The sequence below is a fragment of the Lichenostomus cassidix genome, chromosome 8, assembly GCF_008360975.1.
Source record: "Lichenostomus cassidix isolate B80296 chromosome 8, HeHo_3.0, whole genome shotgun sequence".
Taxonomy (NCBI): Eukaryota; Metazoa; Chordata; class Aves; order Passeriformes; family Meliphagidae; genus Lichenostomus; species Lichenostomus cassidix.
This window is the reverse complement of record NC_139489.1, coordinates 26,908,568-26,934,073: the sequence shown is the minus strand read 5'-3', so window position 1 is coordinate 26,934,073 and position 25,506 is coordinate 26,908,568. Positions and strand designations below refer to the sequence as shown.

At 41.8% G+C, this 25,506-nt stretch overlaps 1 protein-coding gene across 2 annotated transcripts in view; it reads right to left on the bottom strand.

Annotated features, from left to right (window-relative positions):
- The window catches only part of COP1 (COP1 E3 ubiquitin ligase), a 124,241-nt gene extending 100,840 nt beyond the window's left edge, over positions 1-23,401 (bottom strand). Inside the window, exons 1-6 of one of the 2 annotated variants that reach the window (XM_085068642.1) lie at positions 22,828-23,401; positions 16,049-16,108; positions 14,457-14,554; positions 13,039-13,115; positions 10,557-10,676; positions 8,554-8,622 (exon numbers count right to left, since the gene is read on the bottom strand). In XM_085068642.1, the coding sequence (XP_084924768.1) occupies positions 8,554-8,622; positions 10,557-10,676; positions 13,039-13,115; positions 14,457-14,554; positions 16,049-16,108; positions 22,828-23,153 (750 nt within the window). In that variant the 5' untranslated portion in view covers positions 23,154-23,401. The remainder of the gene's footprint in view (positions 1-8,553; positions 8,623-10,556; positions 10,677-13,038; positions 13,116-14,456; positions 14,555-16,048; positions 16,109-22,827) is intronic. The other variant, XM_085068644.1, reaches the window with a different exon arrangement.
- Positions 23,402-25,506: the final 2,105 nt, after the last annotated feature.

Here is a 25,506-nt window from a genome sequence, read left to right as displayed (position 1 = left end):
TGGCCCTGAACACTTCAGGCATGGGGCAGCCACAGTTTCTCTGGGTAACCTGTGCCAGGGCCTCACCACCCTCACAGGGAAGAATTTATTCCTAATATCTAAACCCACACTCTTTAGCTTTAAAGCCATTCCTCCTTGTCCTGTCACAATTAGAAAAAAACACCATGAAAGCCAATGATCATTTCACCCTCCAACTAAATACAAAATGCTTTGCTAAAAGGTATTAAGACTAATTTTTATGCTAGCAGTTAACCTGTCACTTGCCAATTTAAACTTTAAGTTTTTGGATTGGGAAGAACCTACTATGACCAGAACAAGATTTGCTCCTGGCACCGAGCAAGCACCACATGGAATTTCTTTCAAAGGTGTGATACTTACCTTGGATTACACCATAAACTCCAGTCAGTCTGAGGGCTACACCTGAAAGGGTCAGAAGGAAACCTCCCCTCCCACCAGCCAACAACCAACCTCCCTTCTTTGTGTCACATATAATGTTTTTCAGGTTTTTAGTCAGTCAGCAACCTGGCTTCACTCACCTCAAGCAACTGAAGCCACAGACTTGACAACTGTTTACACCTAAGCAAGGACATCATCTACTTACCTGCTTATTCAGCAGCTATGTCCCCCCCAAACACCCACAGAGCCTACACCCAGCCTTGCAGGGCCCAAACACAGGTGAGAACTCCAAGTCTGGCTTAAACCATCAAAACTCAGCTCCAGTGCAAGTCTGGCTCACTGAGACACATAAATGTAATAAATATGTGGAGAACTGGAAGTCCACCTGACTCTCTTCAGCTCCCAGTAAAAATTTACAGACTACCAGCAAAGTGGCCCATGACCAGAAGGGTTTGTTGAGTTGTTAAGTCCACTGAAAGCTTAAGCACAACACATTCTCCAAAGACAAAACATATTTTCTTAATTTCAGCATTACAACATAATATTAAATTGCCGAAATCCAAAGTTACTAGTTTGGCAAGACATATTACTTTTAGTATGACATATTTCAAAGAATATCTGGCAAGCTACTTCCAAAGATTTATTCACTCAAGTGCTTAAATTTGATCCTTTAAGTGTCAGAAGGTTTTGCTTAAACAAAAACCACAACTTAAACCCCTCTTATTGTAAAGCATTCCAAGTGTCTGTGTACTCTGCATTAGATAATCCACGATTTTAATATTCCTTTTAAACACTAACAAATGCTTCTGTCCCTGAAAAGAGGAGAAGAAAGAACTGCTGGGTCCACATCTATTTTCTAACATGGCTTCTTCTTCAGAATGAGATATTATAAATGTATCCTAATCTCTACACTCTGAAGGTTTCAGTTTACATTTAATTTGAGGCACAGACAGCAGAATTTTAATGGTTTAGAGCTAGACTGCCACAGATAATTTACAGATCACTACACCATAACAGATAATTCCATTTTCACTTTCGAAACCTACAGCAAGAATAGCAGGTGGTGCTATAACTCCAAGATTAGTGGTAAAGTTAAGTGACACTTGCACAGCATGGATCCTGCCTGAACTCAGCTCTAGCAAATACCATTAGTCACCCAGGTTCATAAATCCCATTTAAAAAGAAGTTATAAAACCACTTACAAGTTCCAAAATTACAGTGAGGAAATCAGCTATTCTACAATGTACTGGCTCACAGCCAAACTGGACATCTGAAAAATAACTGATGTTTGTTGACACCACATAAACAGGATATTTTTTATAGGAACAAGGGCAGAGACCTTTTAATGACCAGCTTTCCTTAACTATTGCACACAGCCAAGGGTATGAGATCTGGGACATAATTTACCAATTCTTCCTTCTAGTTACAACCTGCCTTCTAGTTACAACCTACTGTAAACTTACCCAACAGCAGCAATTCTAAAAAGCAGGCAAGAGTATTTCACGCTTATTTTAGCAGGGTGTCTTCTCATGCCACCAGCATCAAATGAGTTAACAATGCCCACACTGAAACCTTTGGTTTTTTGGTATGTTAGTTTAAGTGTCTTCATCTATCAAAGGCCTTAAATCAATCCACATTCATTCCAATTAAACTCTGAAAAATGAGACTACTGATTTATAATTGCCAGCCTTTGAGGGACATTTAAGGGAAGCTAAATGAATTATAGTCCTTGCAGTATATCCAGATTTAAGGGCCTTTAATTTAATTTTCACTGTTGGGCACAGAAAGCAAGCCAAGTCCTGTCCCAGTGATGGGCAGAATCACGCCTGTCAGACTTTGGATTAAGTCAGCAAAAGCACTTCCAATGAACACTGAAATGTATGCTAAAAGAGAAGTACATACTATAAACTCAATTCTCACAGATGCTTTCTCAGAAGTACAAAGGCCAATGTGGACAAGGAAGAGGTCCTTAATTCAGTGGTTAAACCTCATAATTTCAACTCCAGTGAATGAACTACAATAAGCAGGTGTGTGACATTCTGGTCCCATTTTTCACACGTGGGCATGTATACAAAAGAAAACCTATAACCTCAAAACAGCCCATCTTTTTTGTAATCCTGGAAAAGGGATTTCAGATGTTCAAGTCAAGAAACTACTAAACTTATACAATGCTAAACACCAGGTCTTGTTTATTTTGGTTTTGGTTGGCCATCTATTAACAAGCATATCTGGGTACAGCACTGAGGTTTCATCCTGGAGCTTCCTGTTTTTTCTGAAGTGAGGGCCCCTTGGGAGGTAGCAACTTCCTGCTTTGTATTTGTACACCATGGACAACAAGCAGTCCTGACTGGGTCTCCTGGTGCCAGTTCTAAGTGTTTGCAAAAAATTAAAATGTCAGTAGAGCCTCCCAGTATCATAGACACAGCCTAGAAAAATGCATGAGGGAAGGAGCCATATACCTCTGACCAGCTGTCTTTCCAATTCTAGAAAAAGCACAAGCAGAGAACAGCAGGGGTTATTTTCTACAGAAATACTGCAAAATCAGCAACACTATTTGAATAAGCAGCTTAAACAGAGCATCTGGATTCACACTTTCTGGAAGCTCACAGGCCACATTATGTTCAGTCAAACACCTTCAAGGCTCTGATCCAGACTCCCTGTGCAGTCATCGCAATATATACCATAGATCCAGACAAACAGATGAGACTATTACCAGATGGAACATCATTTTCCCAGACACACAAAGCCATTGCACCAACCAGGACGAGGCAAAAATTATCACCTGCCCACCTGAGGAGAATAAATCAGGTAGTTGCTGTAAATAAACCCTGAATTCTGTCCCCTAGCTTCATCCATCCAACATCAGTCTCTTCCTACTTCTTGTTCTTCCACCAACTACTGCTCTAACAAACTGCAGTGTGAACTTCACTATCAACAGCTGAAGCTTTTCTAAAGGTACCCAGTGAAATTAATTTCTATCTATAGAATTCACAATCTATATATTTATATACACACACACATTATCTATAGAATGCACAATAAGATCAGTTTCTCGTTCTGGAAGCCTTGCCTGTCTCTGGGTTTTCTTTCTACTATTGCTTTGGATGCAGAGCCTGTTACAACATATAGGGCAACTGTAGCATGGAGGTCATCTTCAGAGCTCAGAAAAATTTTAGTCTTTTAAATTAATTCCAAGCATCACTTATTTTGACAAAATACCTCTCATCACATGTTACAATGTCTTTGCACAAGTAGAAGGAGGTGCAAGGTTTCTGTTGGTATGAAGACAAGAACACCTGAGCCTCCACAAGTTTCATTTGTGAAACGTGGCATCCAAACCTCTTAAACATGTGGACAGTCCACCTATATTTGCTTGCTGGGAATATTTCTTTTCTCTGATCAATACTTCCCCCAAATGATAAATGTTTCTTCATAACTGGGGAAGAGCTAATAGAAAGGCTCGTGAACATCCTGCTTGTTTAACACACAGAATTCCGAAAGGTAGGGGAAAGGAGATGCCTGGCTGTTAAAGCATGTTTCATATCTTGGATTTTCCTCTCCCTCATTTAAATCCTACAGTACAGAGGAAATGTGCTCTGGAGGCTTAGTGATAGGGTCTGATAGAAAAGCATCATGAGATAAGGACATCTGGGGCAGGGAACAAAGCTGCCTAAGCAATTAGACTAATTGCCTTAGAGTCTAATACATCAGCAGTAGGTGCTATTTGGCTCCTTTATTTGCAAGACATCTCTGCTGCAGCAAGGAGAGCCAACTATTATATGCTGATATCACTATGATAATTTTTAGTTTGCTGCTTGCACATTCACTGTATCCTTGGGCTTCTTATCACTGCTGCTGGAGCTCACATCTCTCATTCAGCAACTTAGAAATGCAAATAGATTTAAAATACCAGTTATTTAAGTGCGCTGGATAGGAAAGTGATTACTCTAGCTATAAATTCTCCTTAGCAGTCCTGAAATGTAATCAAGACCACATGACAACAAAAGAGCATGACTGAATTCTGGTTCTGTCACTTCCTCTTGCTTACTCATTAGTTCATCCATGTGTGTATGCGCAGAACATAAGACTTGACAGGTGAAGCGATTAACACAAGGTAATGACATCCCTGGAGAATTCATGCCTATAATTCCCAGCAATTATGCCACAATAACTAATAACTCCTCTTATTTTAGTATTTAACATGCTCACAATATGGAGCAAGCGAAGACAGCTGGAGAGAGACATGCATTTGAGGGTGCGAAGAACAACGATGATTCTGAAATGCTGAGCAGGCACTCAGTGCCACAAGCCTGAGACATTTCAGGATTATTTTTCTGTCCCAGGATGTTTACCAGCAAAAAACCAGCCTTGTGCATTAGCAGACACGAAAGAGGCCATGTTTGTTAGACACAAGAGAGTTAATGTCACATTATTAGAAAGAAAAAGCCCACAGAACACAAATTTGAAGTGACATCTGCCAAGGGAAACATGAATGCACCCAGGGAATAGCACCTGTGTAGAACCTGATTTGTGATACTAATCACTAAGCCCAGTATTCTAGTTCAGTAAGCAATGGTGCTGCATTACAGAAATACCACCAGGCAGCTGAGCTAACAATATTTTAGCACAAATTATATATGTTATATCCACGTGGTGTCTAACTCTGTTTGGAAACTTTCAAATCCTGACCAGACAATTAGCAAGGTCTCTATTTTAAAGTGATGAATATAAAAGTGGGGAGAATTAACTGATATAATCAGCACTCTTACAAACTGTTCAAGATGAAAGAACATGAGAACATTTAAAATTAACAAATTTAAGTTTGCAAAACATTTATGCAACGCATGTATGAAAACAGGGATTTTAAAAAGTCAAAACTTGCTGCCTTTAGCTTCCCTGGAAAATAGCAATAAATCCCCTCCCCCCTCCAAGTCATAATATTTCATTATTAAACTTGACCTTCCAGCCTTTTTGGATCCTTAATTTCAACAGAAGAGGCCCTGGATCCAAAAAAATGCAGAGTGTGCATTCAATTAACTGTGCACACATGTGGAAAGGCAGTCAGCCATGCTTGTGTGCCTTAGAGACAGCCAGCTGTTGTGGATGATCAATACATTTCTCTCCTCCAAAACTATCTGTTATTTGTTTGAAAAAGTATTTTTAAGCTTTATCCATTTGTTTTCAATATTTCCCAAAGTAAGACTTTTTTTTCCTATTACTATTGCCAAGGATTTGAGGTTTTTTGCCACATTGCTCTAGGTCAAAAAGAAAACAAAATACATAAACTTAAAAAGAAAAAGGACTTGCAATCACCTTTGTACAAAAAAACATGCAGTAAATTTCATCTTGAAAGATCAACGTTTTGAAAAGTAATGAATAGATCAAAACAGGATTTCTAATAGAAACTCCTGCAGGTGCTGAACTTCATGTTTTTCTTCTAGAGAAATTATGAAAAGGTGACAAAGAGGCTCTGTCAAAAGACTTGATTGCACCAATATTCTGAAGTAGAAATCTATAAAGATAGTTTTCTTCTAGCTATAAACGCACTCCAGGAGTGCTCAGAAGTCACCATTTCATTAATGCAAGAGAAAAAAAATACGTAACTTATGAGTGAAGCAAGCAAGAAGGGTTACAGGTAGTTAATCATCTGCTCTGAACATGTGAAATACTATACAGGTACACTAACTCTAAGGCAACATCTGTATTAACTTACAAAAGTACCTTAGCCCCTATATAACAACTTGAAGTGTGTAGCAAATGACACCTGTTCAAAAAATCTTGCAATAAATAGTATTCAAAGAGGCATACTAGGAAGCAAAGTTACCAATGTTCCTTTAAACATTTAAGCCAAACATTAGAAATAAGAACTCAGGGTCACATAAAAGAACTTTTCTATTTATTAAGAACTTGTCTTTATAGCTATGGCTTACTGAGTGAAATTGCATTTACTCTGCAGCCATCTTCACTAAAACCAAGTCTGAATTAAGAAAGGAGAAAAGGTCACGTTCCTCCCTATAATAAAGCCTGCTTGTATGATTCACCATGATGTGCAAGACATCCTTGTTTGAGGGTCCACACATGTTCCTCGAGCTCAATCCTCATTTCTTAAACAGTCACCTCTTACAGCATCAAAAGAAACTACAGTGAACTTCGAAGCTCTGATAACCTTACTCTGCTTTACTGCATTATTAATATGGTCACTTAACTCCCCTTCTCACCTTCCAAACCACCATCTCAGGCTTTCTGCAGTCTGGATACATCATCACTGTCATAACCCAAACAGTAATTCCTCTATTATTCCCAAAAAACTCCCTCCAGAAAGGGGTGCTTGCCACAAGCTCCACCAGCTACAGACAGGATCTTGGCACTTACCAAAGAGGAAGCATCAATTGGTGTAATTTACTCTATGTGTAAACTGACTGCCAAAGACAGATTTTGATATGTAAAACTATCCTACTATATTTTCCATGCATCTACCCACTGACTTTTATCTTTCTTACCCTTATCAAGTGAAAGCAAAGACTGCTACAAGTCTGACAAGTCCTCATTTCCCTCAAAATCAATGGCAAGGCCAGACACTAAGCACTATGGCAAGGACAGAACTGCCAGGCCTGCACAGAAATCTTTTGAGATGTGACAGTCTGCATTTCATGTTGGAATACAAAGAGGCGTACAAAATAACATTAGAGGAAGTCTTGGCAATGGGGGATTGCATAAGCAGGGACATGGAGGATCTGAAATAAACTATACATCCCAATTGGCTTCAGGATGTTCCCAAAGGCTGTTTTCAGAGGATCTGCAGCCAAAATCAAGTTTCTTTAGCCTTAAAAGATGTTATCCTTTAAAAATTATTACTGAAGTCCAAGAAATACAGAGGCAGACGACATGGGAAAGGTTTCCCAAGTACTGAAACTCACAGCATCAAGGTTGAAAGAGACTTTCAAGATTTTCTAGTCCAACCACCGCCCCAGCACTACCATGATCAGCCCTAAACCATATCCCTAATCCATATCCAGATGCCACTTGGACACTTCCAGAGACTGACTCCACCAGCTCCCTGGGCAATTTACTCCAATACATGACCACTCTTTCAGTAAAAAAAAAAAATCTTTTTCTAGCATCTAATCTGAACCTCCCCTGGTGCAACTTGAGGCCATTTCCTCTCATCCTTTCACTTGAGGCATGGTGGAAGAGCCCAACCTGCCCCTGGCTACAGCCTCCTGTCAGGTAGTCATAGAGAGCAATGAGGTCCCCACTGAGCCTCCTTTTCTCCAGACTAAACAACCCTAGCTCCCCAAGCTGCTCCTCATAAGATGTTGTCTAGACCCTTCACTAGCTCTCTCACTCTTCTTTGGACTTTCCACAGCCCTTGTTGGTTTTTGCCATGGATATCTGCTGGTGGACAGACTTGAAACTTGCTTTGAAATCACTCCATTACCAGACCCTCAATCCATTCTGGACAAGGCTTCTTTCACCCATCACAATTACATGGTTTAAAGTTTGACCTTACAGTCACACTGTTTGGTCTTGTGTTCTTGACATTTTTTTTTTCAAAATCCACAAGAGAGTTTGTCGTTCTGCTGTTTTCATCATAATTTTTCTAGGTTTCTGGGATATTTGTGGTGTTAAGAGTTTATGCATTGCATGACCTTATAAAAGTCCCCAACCATGAAAGACTGTGTATGTGATTATAGAACTCTCTCATATTCCTTGAGACACTCATTTTAGGACAAATAAGGAAAAAGCACAGAATATTCATTCTTTTATGTCACCACATTAGTCATGGCATTTGATATACTAAAGGAAAAAACTTGGTAGTGACAATAATTTCACTCCTTCCCAATCATTTTTTTTTTCTGTGTTGGAAAAACAATCTTGTTTCGAGGACTTGACGTACGTTTACACCAAGGAATCTCTATACTCCCACATGCTTCACCAGTGTGAGACAAAAAGGCAAATGATTAAAAATTGAAGCTGTCACACATAAAGAGATTAATTTTCCTTCAAACCCATGTGTCCTCTGTCTGAGATTTCCCCAAACACGCCTTGAGTTTTTCTTTGCAGAGATAATGCCAGGCTAACACATCACTTCAATAGAAATGCACTGGGAGAAAGCAGCAGAGAACACCTCACCCACTGAAACACAAAGCAAGTTACCTCTCGTTTGTTCCTCCTGGCAACTTTAAGAAATTCCATAAGGATCTGCAATTGGGCAGCATGGGACTCCTGTAACACAGTAAATAAGGAAGTGTAACTAATCGATGTACGTTAAGAGAAACAAATATTCATTTTACACCCAGAAGTCCACACAGCACAGAAGCAACTTTTATGTAGAGGTTAGCCAGAGAAAAATAGCTTAAGGCAGTTCTTAAGGTTTTGTTTGGTTCACAACAAGTTTTTCTGTGAAGGCAGCAGTCCTTGTAACAGTTCTCACTAGTCAGTTGAAATGCTTCTCTTTTTCTTTGGCTACTGCACCTGGAACTGATTTTGGAATACAGGCTCCTCACAGACTCATCTGCCCTGGAAGATCATTAGCATCCACTTCATGATTAAAATACTAAATGAAGTATTTATATAAAAAAAACCACCTTCCCCAAAATTAACATTTATGCTTATGTAGAAGTTACTGCTGAAGATTTCTCCAGAGTGAAAGACAAATAAAGTCACTGATGAAACTAAACTATCCCTTTCTAATATTTTCCACAACAGGTCCTTTACCTCAGCCATCAACTAGTACTTTCACCAAAATTGGCCAAGAACTTGAGAGGGCAAGGTAAGAGAATCAAAAGAGGAAAGAAAATTAAGACCCATATTCCAGCATTAATGTAGTCCTAATCGTATCGCAGCATTCCAAGGCTTATTTTCACAAGTAAAATATTTATTATTAAAGGACTGTGAACATACACTCAAAAAGGATCAAGACACAGGAGTACACAGAATCCATTAAAGGCAGAGGGGACAGGGAAAGTAAAGACATTAGAATGCAAGAATACTACTTTTTTGAGGTTATTTTCTTCCTCTCCATGCTGTGACAATTATGAAAGTGAAGCAAGTAAAGCTAGACAAGAAAAATGCTTTTAAATTATTCTTGAAATGTCAGGTGTGGTTTTATTTTTCATGCTTAGTATCCTTAGAAGATATTCATTCTCAAAAATACTCATACACTCAGTCATATGCCTTCCTTGCTTCAGATTCGTGACAAATGATACAAAAGACTTATGGAGAACAAAATGAAAAGTTTTATTGTTTTTCCTCACCATACCTCCACTGAACCACAATAACCATATTTACAAGTCCCCATGCAATAAGGCAATGTAAGTTTTGCTAATAGTCAAGCATATTTTGAGTTTACCTTCTTTCCAATAGAACACAATTTGTAAATATTGATTCTGTAAGAGTGAATAAGTTAAACTATTCCCAATACAACTTCTCCTCACCTGTTTTAAAGCACTGTCAAAATCCACCCTCCTACTCAAAGTTCATTGGGTCAAAGCCTGTAATAATCCAGTCTAATTTATAAGGTCTGGCACTCATAACTTGAAAATGATCAAGTGAAACCAACAGCATGGAATGGCCAAATACATGGAGAACTAACCCAAAACTAACTACATTTCAGTTAAATCATAGGAACAGCTTGCTTCATATTGTATAAATCTTCAAACCAGCTTCATAAACAAGACATCTGAACTTTTCTTTCAAGAATTAAATACTGAAAAAGACTTCAGGGAAAGGTGATCATTCAGATCGTATCAGTTCCAGCAGAAACTGGTGTGATCCTTTTCACAGGCTCATTGTGTCTAATCTATATTCTGGACTTCTTCACGTTTATTACTAAAAGATCTGACATTTTCTTGTGCAATAGACAATTAGCAAACTTCTTCACGTGCATTTCTGTGTTCTGTGAGTCATTTTCTCTTATCCTTTTCTATTTTCCCTGCTTGTTTATACAACACTGCCAGCAACAACATTATAAGCATGTTATGGGCATCACAGCTGAATGTTACTTCACTACAAGGTCAGCAAAACAGCCACCTTTTAAACACCAAAACACAAGAGAAAATACTGAGCAATTAATTCAGCAATAGAATCTTCCTTCCAAAGGTATCAAAACAAAAACTTATAAATACGCAGTGTTCATTTAAATAAGAGGAACTTCTTACTGCTTCCAACTGCTTCTTCTTTTGCACCAGCAGCTCCAGCATCAGGTTGACATTGGCTAAGTCAAGATTGTCTTGATCAGTTCCCAACAAATCTTGAATTATCTGCCACCGGTGGCCATTCTAAAAAGAGAATAAGAGATGTTTGACAGATGGTGAGTCCAAGCCATCCCAGGCTATATCCAACAACAGATATTAAAAGCAACACAGTAATATTTCATCTCTTTGTAAAATTGAAAAAAAGTTTTCATGTGTCCAAATTCCCAGTTCTCCCTTGTGTACTGCATATGGCTCCTCTGACCTACTGTGGAACTGCTTATCTTATTTGGAATATAGTTGTGTTTCATCAAAGAACAGCTGCTGCTGCTGGTGAGAAAAATTATTTCACAGCAACAATTTTATCTGATTTGTGCCCCAGTTTCTGAGAACATGTTTCTATGGGGAGAAAGAAAAAAGCCAAGCCTAGCTGGATTACATCTGAAGTACTGTTATATGCCAATACCTTTTAATTCTTTTTAACCTAAGTAATAGGTAAAACCTGCATGCTAAATTCAAATCAAAGAAGGTAGTATCAGCTTTTTTTTTTTTTCTACTGTCACCTCTCACACTACTCCTCTTAAGAGTAAGGGAAGTGTGAAAGCTGGGAAGAAGATGGAGCTCATCAGATTGATCTTGTTTAAACTGTTTGGAGCTATGGAGGACTCCTCAGAGAGTTAAAATACTACTATCCAGCCCATTCTTCCCTATAGGTTCTCTTCTCTTACCAATAAAAAAACCAAAAAAGGTATCTTTAAGCACAGGAAAACCTGAATAATAGGTTAATGCGAGTATAGCCTTACAGCAAAAAGCCTCAGGAACCAACAGGAACAGCTGAAAGGTCTAAGGAACATCTAAGAAACAAAGCTGGATTAAAAAAATCCTGCACTAGAAAAGTTATGACACTAAATCAAGATATTTAAATTGACGAGAACTAGGAATGCCATGTAGTCCAAATCAGACATGTTCTCAGACACTGTAGCCTTTTTGTATTAATTAGATTAAGAAAAATAAAACATGCAGCATCCATATAGAATATACAACTTTATACAGTGCTGAACAGAATCTGTGGAAACTACTCAGGCCAGAAACTCAAATTCAATCTGGAGTAAGCAGAAAAATCCCATGATTTTTAAGCAAGTGAACAGGATTTGAGACACATTTTAACACAATAATGCACTAGCTAACTGTACTACCCCTAAACTACTCAAATGTTCAAACATGCCTTAACGTGATTTCTTAATGAGACCACACCCATTGCATTTGCTGCAATGTGTCTTGAATGACTTCCATTAATACCAAAAGTAACACAAGGCAGGCACATTAAGGAATAGTTATATGAGCAATGTTACTCTTTTAATAGATGTCAGTAATTTTTATTTGCTGCCAAAACGTAGACACAACACTGTTTTGGGCAGGAAGTCATGGTAGATTGTCCATTTATTGGTAGTTGTCAAAAATAGGTGCATTACAGGCATAGCTTTTAAGGACTAAAACCAATTTCTAAGAAGCTACTGTACATGCCTTCAGGTCAATTGTGTGCATTTCAAACCATATCTGGTTTATGCATATTTTATATTAAATATTAAATATGGTATATGCATATTTATAATGAATATAAAACCTTACTGTGAGTAAACCAATTAATCTTTAAAGAATGCCCTTTTCAAACACTGACAGCATTGGTTGCTGCAACACCGCCCCAAAATTAATACCCCTTTAATAGAAGCTTTTAAAAACAGGAGCTCCATGATTTTTAATATAATTTTGCCATCTTATTTATGAATTAAAAAATAAAAGAATGTCAGACATAACAGGAAAAATATGTAAGTTTTTTGGCTCATGTCATATATTCTTTTTGACCTTAATGTACAAGAATATCCCCTGGTGCTGTACAGAGGTTCTGATAAACTGAGGACACAGATCATGCTCTGATTCTGTGACATAAAGCAAGTCTAAAAGATATCCAGGCAGTTTTATGTGGCATCTGAACCACAACACCAGACACCAAATGTATCTTTCTCCCTCTTGTGGTTGGTATTAGCCTTCCTCCTGTTCCCTGGTAGAACACAGCTTCTCACATCTGATCAGACAAGCCCCTGGCAATTCTAGTCATTCATTGCTCTCATTTCCCATAATTTCCAGCACTGAATGGAAATTATTACCTTTAAACAAGTGTACTTCCATGGGTAGTTTCCCAGGTTATATGCAATACATCAAAGAACACTTGTTTATACTGACACAGCTTCTGTCTACACATATTGCTGGTAGAAACAACAGGAGTTAACAAGGTAGAAGGGACATAGTGCCACTGATATTGGCATTATTCCCTCTTAAAGCAAGTTAAAGCAGCAGCTCAACAGTGCAATCTCTTGTCAGTTAAGTCACATCATGACAATTGCTGCACCAAACCATTAAAGAAATATAAAGTAAAAAAGTTGGAACATACGGTGCTACTCACTGAATGGTCCAGTTTGAGTCTTTTCTCCTCAGATCTTTGCTTCTGTTTAAGAATTAATTCATTAACTAAAAAAGATAAATGAGATGTCAAAGACATGGATTTTAAAGCTCACCAAACAAGTATGAAAGATTCTACCTCAATATTATTACTTTAGTTATTAATTCCACAGTAAGATGATTATCAGTAATTAAAACAGTAGAAGATATCTGCACTTTTTTCCTTACCAATTTATTCCTTGGTGGATCTTTTGGAAACATATATAAAGATTTTTTAAAAATCATCAACAAATACAAGGCCTACACATTCTCCAAACTGATTCAGTTCCTTTTTCCAAACACCCATGGCTCCTTGAGAAAGTTTTTCAACTCTGAGGCAAAAGTATAGTAGAGAAGAGCATGAAGGAGATAAATAAGGTAATGTTCTATTATAGGCCAAATAAACCCATACAGCTGAATAGAACAACTTCTCCCTTGAATTACTACATGCATTTTTAAAGACCTATTTTTGCTGTAATTTAATTTTACACCAATCTAGCAAATGGTGCAAAGAGAAAGATAACTTCAACCCTCTGCACACAAGTTCTTCCTCCTCCAACACGTACCTCAAATTCCTGGACACAGGGGTATGGAAACACTCTTTGGCCCAACATGTACTCTAAGACCTGCCTCAGCACCATCTCCAGCACGTGATTCTGTCTAAATCAGGATGCCCATTTCTGAAGCATTCCTTGGCTACTATGGCTTTTCATCCCTTTATTATTAATTATTAAATGGCTATCTCAGCACATGAAATCAAAATTTGCTTTACTTTGGTATTTCACACTGCAATGTGTTTCCTTCAATCTTTTCTCCACAAAGTTAAGTTTTGAACTGTATTTCCACCTAGCAACATTTCCTCCCTCTGTAAGAAGAGCAATTAGGATTGCATATAGATATGTGTACGGATCTTTTCTCTGTATCTGATTTACACATACATCCATCATATGGGCCTCACTATAGCAGCCAAATTAGCACAGTCTCTAATACAGCCTCCATCCTTTCAGTGTCCAAGCTTTGTCAACAGGGCATGTTCTTTATTATTGGGCAGACGAGAGTGCAAGAAAACAAAAGTAAAGAGAGATTCACATCTCTGGCCATAAGAAAAACAGCTTTGCTTTTCATAGTTTGGAAACAGCAGCAAGTTAATCTCACTGCTATAACTCAGCACACAGAACTGCTGGAGGCAGTGCAGTATTAATGATTTATACTACTAACCTCTATTTCTTCATATAAAAATGACAACCATAGGGCTGATATTGGGATTTTGTTTTCAACATCCAGACAACTGCAATTTACAGGACAAATTTACAAGTGCCTGCCTTCCTTAACAACGAAGATGTTTGTCATGCAAAGAGGCCTAAAGCTCACCTAAGAAGTTGGGATAAAGATGATCTATGTTGTCCACAACATAGTTGCATTTGGGACATCTGTTATTGTCCTCCAGGCTCTGGTGAATACATTTATAGCTGTTCAAAAACATAAACAAGAAACAAAACAAGTGAACCCACACAAAGGAACAAAACCTAAGTACAAGGTAAATAATAACAACCTTAGACAATGCGCACTGTTTGTGTTGCCAGCTAACAGTTGTGTTGCCAAGAACCTACAGTGCAGTCAAAATGTTCCAGTATTTGAACTCAGAGTGTGCTACAGAAGAAAGACAGCAAAGTTTTCTGGCAAGGATTACAAAAAGTAGTTAAGTACTCCACTCTTATTTCCCTGAGGATTACTGCAATGTGGATACTTCAGCCACAATTTCATCTCAAATTCACTCCCTGCTCCCCCGCCACTTCCACAGGCAGAGGTAGCAAACAGATTAAATTATTCAGAAGCAAGTCTTATAGATTAGCCAAATACTTAGCAATCGACAATTAAAGCATTTTAGGTAATTGAGCAGAGGAAACATCTTCACCTACTCCTGATATTTCCCCCCACTCCTGGCTGCTTTTCTCACGATCAGTGACTTCCGAGGGGCTCTCTCTTGAGCTGAGGGACAGAGGAATGAGGAGATGCACTTTAGCATCAGGTTTAAGCATCTCACTAAGAACCTGCTGGATGTCAGCTCCTGATGGAGACACCAGGTGGTAACATTGCTCCACTCCTTCTAAACAAAGATAGTTCAGTGTTTCTCATCTTGGACTTCTAAAAGGTTACAGGTCACAACGATGAAGTGTTACCACAGAGGGCACAAAACAGGCTGTCATCTCACCTGTTGCAAGTCAAAACACTTCTGGAAGTTAACTGAATCTGCTGCTTGATGAAGTACTTTATACTACTATAATATTACTTCTTATAGGGTTTATTTCTAATTAGCAGAACCATAAGAGTATATAATATAGACAGGACACTATAGGACATCATTTATACCAATCCCCCTAGAGGAAAGGAGGAGCAGCAGGTAGTTCTAGAAATGCACCAGGAGGGTTCTTGCACTTCTTCATGAAACGTTTGCTCCTCATGACAGCCAGAGATAACACACTGAAAAATAAGTGAGGCCAGGCCAATTCAATATAACAGCAAAACCTGAAGCATATCCTCTCTTACAAGGTTTAAAATAATTGCAATATACAATGTACAAACCACTTCAAACTGTGCACAGTCTTGCACAAAGGCAAGGAGGAGCTGCCAACAATTGCTCTCAACACCTCTATCTATAGAGGTGATGCCAATAAAGGTAAACTAACAAACTGTTCTGACTCTGGGTACTGGGTGTTCCCAGCAGTTCATGAACATTTTATTTCTTTACAGAGAAAATATGGGGGCACGACACTATTTAAGACACTTAGGGTTTTTTTTTAATCTAACAGGTACCCATCTTCTAAAATTTTATTTCAGCCTCTTTCTTCAGTGTATAGACAAGACAGAAAAGAAACTCAGAAGGAAAGGGAATCACAGCAACACCTGTCTGCACATGCCATAAGAGGTAGACATTTTATGCAATACAAGAAACCAAATATTACCAGAAGCTGTGTCCACATTTCGTCATGTAGGCTTCTTCAATCATATCAAAACAGATGGGGCTGAAAACAAAACAAAAAAGAACAAAAAAAAATCAGAAACATGTATTTTTTTGCTAAAATATGAAGGAAAGTATTAATAATTCAAAGCAGCCACGGAGTTATGCTTTGGTAATAATTTTCTGTATGTAAAATGAAAGGGCACACTAGTGCAACAGCAACCAAACAGTATAAAGATCAAAAGGGCAATCAACAGTTCTTTGAACTCTGGATGATACTGCAGTTTGCTACAATTAGAAAATAGGTAAGTGTTCACTCTTAAGCTTTTAACACCGGCAGACAACCCAAACAAAGCCAGAAAATCTTCAACAAGCAAGGCTGCAGAAAAACCTTCTATCTGTACTAGTTCTCAAACAAAATGTAAAAAACCCTGATTTTTTTTTTACATGAATAGACAACTTATTTATACATGATACCAAAACTAGCATCTGCTTCACTTTTTTCAGCCAATAGCTATCTATAGTTTTAAAAAGTAATGCAAAGAGGCAGAGCAGATCAGAAAGAGTAACGATGCCATGAGAATAAGACTAATAAGCGGGTGGAAGGGGTGTGCCTGTAGAACGCTGCCATGACTGAGGCTGCACAAGAGCAGGATGAAACCAACAGGCAGCAGGTGATGTAAAGTCAAAGATGACAGAGGTAGAGCAACTAGTTAGAGGCCAAGGTACAGCCAGCTCTCTGGGAGGGATTGCCAAGAACCAAGCAGGGACTGGAAGAGAAGGCTGTGCAAGCAAGCAGTGCTCCACAGGAACCTGAGCATGACAAGAGACAGGAATCCAGTGAGATGGGTAGTGGAAGAAGTCTGGCTCATCAAGTGTCTGTGACATGTTTGAAAGGAAAATGAAACACAAATGAAAGCAGAGGAAAGCTGCGTCCATCATACTTCCAGTGACTCCTATGGCTGCTCTCCCTGATATGTGGTGAGATATGCTGTCCCATACATACTCATCTCCAGGTCTTGGCCAGCTACCCAGCGAGATGCCATGGACAGCAACATTATAATTCTGCATATAACACACGGATCAGCGGTGTCACAAGTTTCACCTTGTTTTCAATCCCTGACAGAGATCTAAATGCTCTCCTCTCACTCCCGCAAGTCCACACCAATCTCAGTTCAGAGAGGCTATCGCCAGCATTTGTTTTCTTCAGAAACAGCCTCCTCCCACCTTCTGCCAACAAGACAGTTCTCACCGAATGAGCTGTTAATAAACTGTTAACAACTTCTGCAAAGCAGGAATTTTTTTTGCATCCAAAACCCAAAACCCAGACCAGACTGAAAAAAGCAATGCTTTGAGCAGGGGAGGGGAGCACCTCCACAAGAAGTCATTCTCCCATTCTGTAACCCATTTTACAGTATACTAACATTTGTTATCCCATTAGGAAACAAATGTTACAAAAACAGGAGGGAGGAAACACCTCTAAAATACTTATTAAACCCATAGAGGGGAAACTGTGGCCCCGGCTAAAGGAAGCCCCACCTCTGAATCACCACACCAGAAGACACGGCTGCTGTGAAAGGTCTGTCCAGCCTAACATACAAGCCAGGCTGTCTTAATTATTCCACCAAACTGTTGTGTATAAACACAATGTAAAGGCAAACAGATCAAATGAGAATGCTACACTCTGAACCAACTGAGCCATCTCAAAAGAAGCCTCAAAAATAATTAATACGCACGCCTCTCTCTGACAGACCTTTTTCTACACATCACTTGTTTCGAGCAGCACCAACTTCAGGAGCTCAAGTCAGTTTTTTCAAGTTATTTAGTTTCAAGGCACTGTTTAGCCAGAATAAATTATGACCAAACTCAGCCAACATGGGTGGATTATGAGCAGGAGAATTAGGCATCTTTGAATTCTATTAGCTGGCCTTTAAAAGAGGAAGTCAAAGAGTTATGGTTAGATGAGTATTTGAGGGTGGTTTCTCCCCACTGGCACTGGTGATGAATGGTTTAACTTCTTCACCTTCTTCTAGTCATGCTGTATAACTGATGTATATGCTGTGTGTCATGCTAGAAACTGCTATTCCCCACAGGGCCAGATGTGATCCTTCAAGGATGCTCCTAATACCCTGCAGCAATCAACAAGGCTGTAATGCTTCTCTGTCTGCAGGAGAACATCACACATTAGAACTAAAATAGGAAGATTACTTCCTAATAGGACAGTCACACAAGATCACTGTTCCCAAACTACTTCTTCATACCAGCTTGATAAGAGACGAGGCAGAGCCAAAACAGTTGAGAAAAAGCAATTCAGAGCCAATAAATGTAGCTATTCAGTACCAGGGTCATCATCAACAGAGCCTGAAGTTTCCATTAAAAACTGTTTTCCCCAAAACGCTCACTGATTTACACGTGGGAACAAGATTGATATGTTTTAATACATACTGAAGCCAAGCTGGCTGCAACAGATGAAAGTTGCTACACACCAGTTGTTTGAAGTTAATCTAATACTGAGGGAAAGTTAAGAAAGAAGTGGAGTGATGGGGACTTGAGACATACTACAGTTTGCAGTATACACTGAAACAGGGAAGCACAAGTATGGTGAAATCAAGGCTTCTACACATGAGGTAGCTTATTTGCTACTTGTCTTAAGCAGTAGACGCAGGTTAAAAGGATGCAGACGACTTCAGCAAGACAAAAATGTTACTGATCTCTAGGAAATAAGGCATTAGTATCTAATAAACAGTATTTTTTAATCCACCATGGCAAAAGCTTACCATTTTTTCTCTGACGGACAGACCTCAAATATATTAAACATAATTTTAACCAAGTTCATGGCACTAAGTTTTGCCAGTTTTCCAGGAACTTCTGAAGAGTGCTGTCACCCTGCTGCTACACAAACACCTCGCTGAAGTGGTCACTATGAAATTTAAACACACTTCAACAGCAAACAAGACTCATTATAGTGCCTGCTTCCTATTCAGCTCCTTTCTGGTCTAATCAGAGACCAGGACTTGCTGCAGGCTCTGTCCTTCCCATGGAAAGTGTCCAGGTTAAAGATCACTGCTGTTACTATCTACTCACTATGAAGCTCTAATGAAACAACAGGCAGGAAGACTCCTTGTACCATGGTATGCAAACAGCTTGCTGTGCTTTTAGTTTGTGACTTCAGGACAAATTTGGAATATTCCTTACTAAAATGGCTTTCCAGATCACAAACATGGGAACAGCTACACTCAGTCCATGTCTGGATTAACCTGAGGAAAGAACTGGTTTTAAAAACCCATGAACTTGCAAGTCCAGGTGGCACACAGCTCTTCCCACAGCTGAGCTGTGGTGTTGGGTGCACATTTCCAGATCAACATGCAACACTCCCTCTTCCATATATTATTTGTGCCAGAGCTCAGAAACAAGGACTGGTCTGAAGCAGCCGCTGAAGACAGGAAAGATCCACTCCATCTAGGAAGCAAAGCAGACAGTAACTGGTTTTAAAGAGGTTTAGTCAAGCACTAATTGGGAGGGCTAATACAAGGCCTGGGAAAACTAAGCAATTACATTGCTGGGCAGGAGAAAATCCTCTGATTAGAGGATTCCCTTTCAGACACTTTCCAGGCAAGTGGAAAGACACCTGGATACACAGCACAAAAATGCCTTTAAATTCTGCATCCTGCATTCAGCAAAAATGAAGTTTCCCCTTTTATAATGAAGTTGTCCAGTAAGACAGACCCATTTGCACTCCTGACTGGAGTTACATATTTCCAGGCAGAAGCTAATATACACCACAAACAGGACAGACTTGCAAACTCCTGAGCATACACTTGCTAAACATTTCACAACCCAAAGTAGCAACACATGCCAATGTTTACCTTAGAGCCTCTGCCTCACTTGAGACAGCATTTTCAGAAGACAGCCAGGGAGGTTGCACATATTAACACTATTTAGGGAATTTCCCCCTGCACCTTGATGTTCAAAACCCACCCAAACTTCCTTACTCTTTCCCACCTTCCATCTGGTACAGGCATAATCTACCACTGAGTTTACAGCTGTGGCTAACAGCAACTCACAGCTCACGTTCAGAAAAATTACCAAGTGCTCTCTGCAGCTGGCAACATCTTGAATGTGTCCTTACAGAGGCAAAAAGGGCATATGGGAAACTTCTGTTTCTCACACTGAGATATGTAAAGCTTGTTTAAATCAATTATTTAAACTTACACACACACACACACCTGCCTTCTTGGACATTGCACAAAACTCTGGAGCTGCCCAGTTCAGCCTATTTCTGTACAACTGTATTGCTAACTCAAATAAAAAAACCATATACTGTAATTTGAAGCTAGAACAGTAATAACTAACAAGCCCTTTAACCCACAGAAATACACAGCAGTGAAAAACCCAAGTTAACTATAATCATTGTCTGCTCTTAAAGCTTCTGACCTGCACTTCAATATGCCCAATGTGGCTCTTGTAAATACCAAGAAAAGACATTTTGCCCTGATTTCTACTGAGTTGATTTCTTTCCTCTCACTTGTTCAGTCAGTAGTGCTTCTCAGTGAGGAGAAAACAGCTAATTACAGGTTCTCCTTGAAGCATGCACATTTCTTACCTGTAGAAAAAAAACAAGAACCAAGAAACTCAGCTTTTTGAACCATCTTAAAATACTTCAAGTCTACAAACTGGTTATGGATGTGATTTCCTTTCCAAAACCCTCATTTCTGCAACAGACAACAAAATAGAAAATAAGAGCTGACTAGAAAGGGCAGGGAGCCACACCAGCAAAGCACTACTGCCAGAGTGTAAGAGTAAAGGGAACAGAGGAGAATGGGCACTTGTAATTGTGTTCATACCCCGTGACCAGAAAACCTGTGAGCAACAGAGCTCACACTACCAAGAGCTCTTAAATCCACCTAACATGGCCTAGAGCCAGAGCAGGGCATCAGCTGATTACAGCTGTCTTCTCATCCCCATTCTGCTACTGAGCAAACCACTGAGTACAGTAACAAGCAGTAATTTTTGCCTATTACTTATTCCTAATAAGAACTAAGAACTATTTACTTTTTTTTCTGCCACTAACTTCTTAGCAGCTTCAGGTTTGCACTTCAGTAGGAAGGGTATTTTCTATCAACTCCACTAAACACTTTACAAGCTGTAAAGTTAAGTCTACAGGGTTTTGAGACAATACCTGTCCTGTGGGAGATGCCTCACATCCAGTCCTCACCTGTAAGTCAGAGCTTAAGTTAAAGCTGTCAAAATCATCTTGGAAGCTGCAGCCCACTTATCTTTTTTTTACTGTTTCTTTTCCATACACGGCCCTTCTACAACTTGATCTTTTTCCCACTACCTTTTCCCTGTTTGCCTTTCTCAGATGCAAAGATCTAACCTTACTTTCTGTTCTCACACTTCAGCACATCCAACCAGTTACAAAAATCAAATCTACTCCTTATGTTGCGAGGTTTGAAATCCACCAGCAATGCATTCTCTTTAGAACTGCAAATTACCAACAGCTCTCACACCACATCACAGTGAGCCTTAGTTTACCAATTAGGCTGAAAGGTGATTTCCAGCTATAAGGTACAGCTCTGGCTAGATGTTAGAAGAACAACATCTGAAAAACCTTTATCCCATCATGGAAGAAATTCCCTACTCATCTGGTTTTAGGTGCCTGCCTGACACAAAACTTACTGCTGTTTCAAACTAGCTAACCTTTTCAAGCTACACAGGCAAACCAAGCCAGCTTTGCTGGAGCTATCAACCACCATGAGGGCTCCTCGGAGTCCCATCCAGAGGGGCACTAAAGCCTTTGCTGAATTCTCTTCCAAAGATCAGAGGGCTCTGGACTGCTCCGAGGTCACACTGTCCAAGAAAACAGGGCAGTTGCTCTGTTGTCAGCATGCTGTGAGGAAACATCGTGTGCTGCAGGGCCTTTCCAGCAACTTGGGTGCACTCAAGGAAGAACCAGCCAGGAATAACATGATTTTGCTTAAAAATGGAGAGGGTAGAGGCAGTGCTGCTACACAGGGCCAAAACCAGACAAAATCACAGGATCAGTTAGGTAGGAAAAGACTTCTGAGATCATCAAGTCCAATCTATAATCCCATACCACCATGTCAACTAGACCAGAGCACTGAGTGCTATGTCCAGCTGTTCCCTGAATATGGCCAGGACTGGTGACTCCACCACCTCTCAGGGCAGCCCATTCCAATATATAATCAAGCCTTCTGTGAAGAAATTCTTCCTAACATCCAACCTAAACCTCCCCTGGCGCAGCTTAACACTCTGTGCTCTTGTCCTGTTGCTAGCTGTCAGAGACAAGTCTGATCCCCACCTGGCTGCAACCTCCTGTCAGGGAGTTCTAGAAAGCGATGAAGTCCCCCTTAAGCTGCCTCTCCTCCTTAGGCTAACCCCCTCTCCTCCTGCTCCCTCAGCTGGTCCTGGTGCTCCAGCCCCTTCCCCAGCTCCGCTGCCCTTCTCTGGACCTGCTCCAACACCTCCATGTCCTTCCTGGATTGAGGGGCCCGGAACGGGACACAGCACTGGAGGTGTGGCCTCACCAGAGGCCACTACAGAGGGACAATTACTTCCCTAGTCCTGCGGGCCACACTATTTCTGACAGAGAGAGGCACAAAAGAGGGAACACCCCAAAGCCCGAATCCCCGGAGGGCAGCAGCCGCTCCAGCGCCAGGAGGGGCTGCCCGCTGCTCCCTCCCCCCGCCGCTATTCCACACTCCCCAGCTTCCCGACGGCATGGCGGCGCCCCGGCTTCCCCCGGCGATATATCGCGCTCACCACACGAAGTCGTTGCTCTTGTCCTCGTAGGAGTTGATAAGCCCGTTGCAGAGAGGGGTGAGCAGCGGCCTTTTCCTGCCGCCGCCCCCCGGCGCCGCGGAGGAGCCGCCGGGCCGCGCCGCCCCCGCCGCCAGCCGGGCCAGCCCCGCGCCCGACCCCGACACGGCGGCCGCCACCAGCACGGGCCGCGCCGCCGCGCCGCCCGAGGAGGACGAGCCGGGCGCCATGGCCGCCGAAGAGGAGGAGGATGAGGAGGAGGAAGAGGAGGAGGAGGCCGGTGTGGCGGCGGGCGGCGCGGTGGGGTGCGGCGGGCGGCTGCCCGACATGCCGAGGCCGGGCCGGGCCAGGCGGAGCGGCCTCAGCGCATCCCCGTGCCCGCGGGGACAATAAAGTTCCTTCAAAGAAAAAAAGGGGGGCGGGCGGGGAAGAAAAGAAAAAACCCCACACAATTAAAGAAAAAAAACCAAACAAAAAAAAGCCCCCCAAGAAAAAACCAGCAAAGCGGCGGCCCCGGCGCGGCGCTGGTTCAAGCTTTATTGACAGGCGGACAGCGCGGCCGCGCGTGCGCGGGGGGGCCGCGCCCCCTGGGGGCGGGAAGGGGCGGGAAGGGGCGGGGCGGCGCTGCCCTCACGGACCCGCGGGGATGCTGCAGCCTGGGGCTCCCCTTGCACGGCAGCGGCCGCAGTTCCTCAGCCGGCTCGGAGCCGTGGGACCGGGCGAGGGGTGCCGGCCAGGAGCTTGCTAGCCCCACCTGAAGCCGCTTCCCCTGATAGCACATGTAGTGATGCACAATGCTGAAGCGCAGGTCTGTTGAGGAGCGGCTGGGGAGGCTCACCCTGGAGAAAGGGAGGCTCAGAGGGACCTTCTCGCTCTCTACGACCACCTGACAAGATGTTGTGGCCGATGGGCCGGGGTGGGGCTCTGCTCCCCGGCAACCAGCCATAGGACAAGAGGACACAGTCTCAAGCTATACCAGGGGAGGTTCAGGCTGGACATAGGGAGGAATTTCCTCACGGTAAGGGTGGTTATGTATCGGAATGGACTGCCCAGGCAGGCGGTGCAGTCACTGTCCCTGGAAGTGTTTAAGGAAAACCTAGACGTGCTACTCGGTGCCGTGGTCTGGTTGATAAGGTGATGTTGGATCATGGGTTGGACTCGATGACCTCACAGGTCTTCTCCAGCCTAACTGAGTCTGTGATTCTGGGATCTCCCTCAGAACACTGAGGGGAAGGCAGCCAGGCCTCAGAGAGGAATGTGCCAGGCTGTCACACAGAGACCCTCCCTGTGCACCTTGAATCCCCACAGAGAGGTCCCCTGAAGGGCAGGGCTGATCTGTGTCTCACAGGATGTTCTTCACCTGCAGTTACACCTTAGATGTGTGCCCCAAAAGGCAGCTGTAAGCATGCTGGGCTTTATCCTGAGTGTCAAGTGCTGTCCAGCCCCACAGAAAGAAATGGATCCATGAACTGAGGGCAATTATGTGAGGTTCAGTAAGTGCTGGGTCTTGCACTTGGGTCACGACAATCCCAGGCAGTGCGACAGGCTGGAGGAGGAGTGGCCTAGTGGAGGAGGACCACAGAGTGCTGGTCGACAGCAGCCACACCTCACATGCTGTGTCCTATCCTGGGCCACTCACTGCAAGGATGACTTAGAGGGGCTATAGTGGCTCCAGAGAAGGGCAGTGGAGCTGGGGAGGGTGCTGGAGGACAAGTCCTCTGAGGAGCAGCTAAAGGGAGCTGTGGGGGCTCATGCTGAAGAAAAGGAGGCTCAGGGGGGACCTTATCACTGTCTATAACTCCCTGACAGGAGGTTGAAGCCACGTGGGAATTGGGCTTTGCTCCCAGGTAACGAGGGATAGGACAAGAGGAAAGGGTCTTAACCTGACCAGAGGAAGTTCAGATTGGACATCAGGAAGAATTTCTTCATGAAAAGAGTTTTTAAGTATTAGAACGGGCTGCCTAGGGCAGTGGTGGAGTCACCATCCCTGGAGCTGTGCAAGAAATGACTGGATGTGGCACTCAGTGCTCTTGACTGGGTGGCAAGGTGGTGGTCAGTCACAGGCTGGACTTGATGATCTTGCAGACATTTTCCAACCTAAGCAATTCTGTGAAAGATATCTGGTGATGAGCAAATAGCTTTTCCCAGGCTTGAGCCTATTCTCTGCTACCTGGGTGGGTGGGAATCCCAATGGTGAGGACCACAGGGCATTCCTGTTTCCCAACAGCAGGCCTGAGTTTTACAGAAGCAAGGACAGACCAGTTTCTGCACAAGGTAATTAATAAAGTGTTGATAAAGGATGCCCCAAAGATGTTTTGAGTGTTATGAGAAATCTTGCCCCCAGACCCAGCCTTATGCAAGCCAAACTGAAAAGTTCATGAAACACAGCACTTGTCAACTCCTTAGCTTGGCCAGAAGTACTGCGGAGATACCTGCTGTTCCCTTTCATTTCTCTTTCAACAACCTATGGAAACATATTGCCTGCTTTGCATTGAGTAACTGTATTGTCTGCAATCAGCTTTACTTGTCTAGAGTTAAGGAGGCAGCTGGTGAAACACTGTGGCATTCCCTGAGGAGGGTAATCCTAAACCCAGGTATGGGAAAACACCCAAAGAGATCAGCGCTGCAGTACTCCTCCCAGTAGGGACAGAAGAGTGAGCTGTAGAACCAGTATGGGAGCTG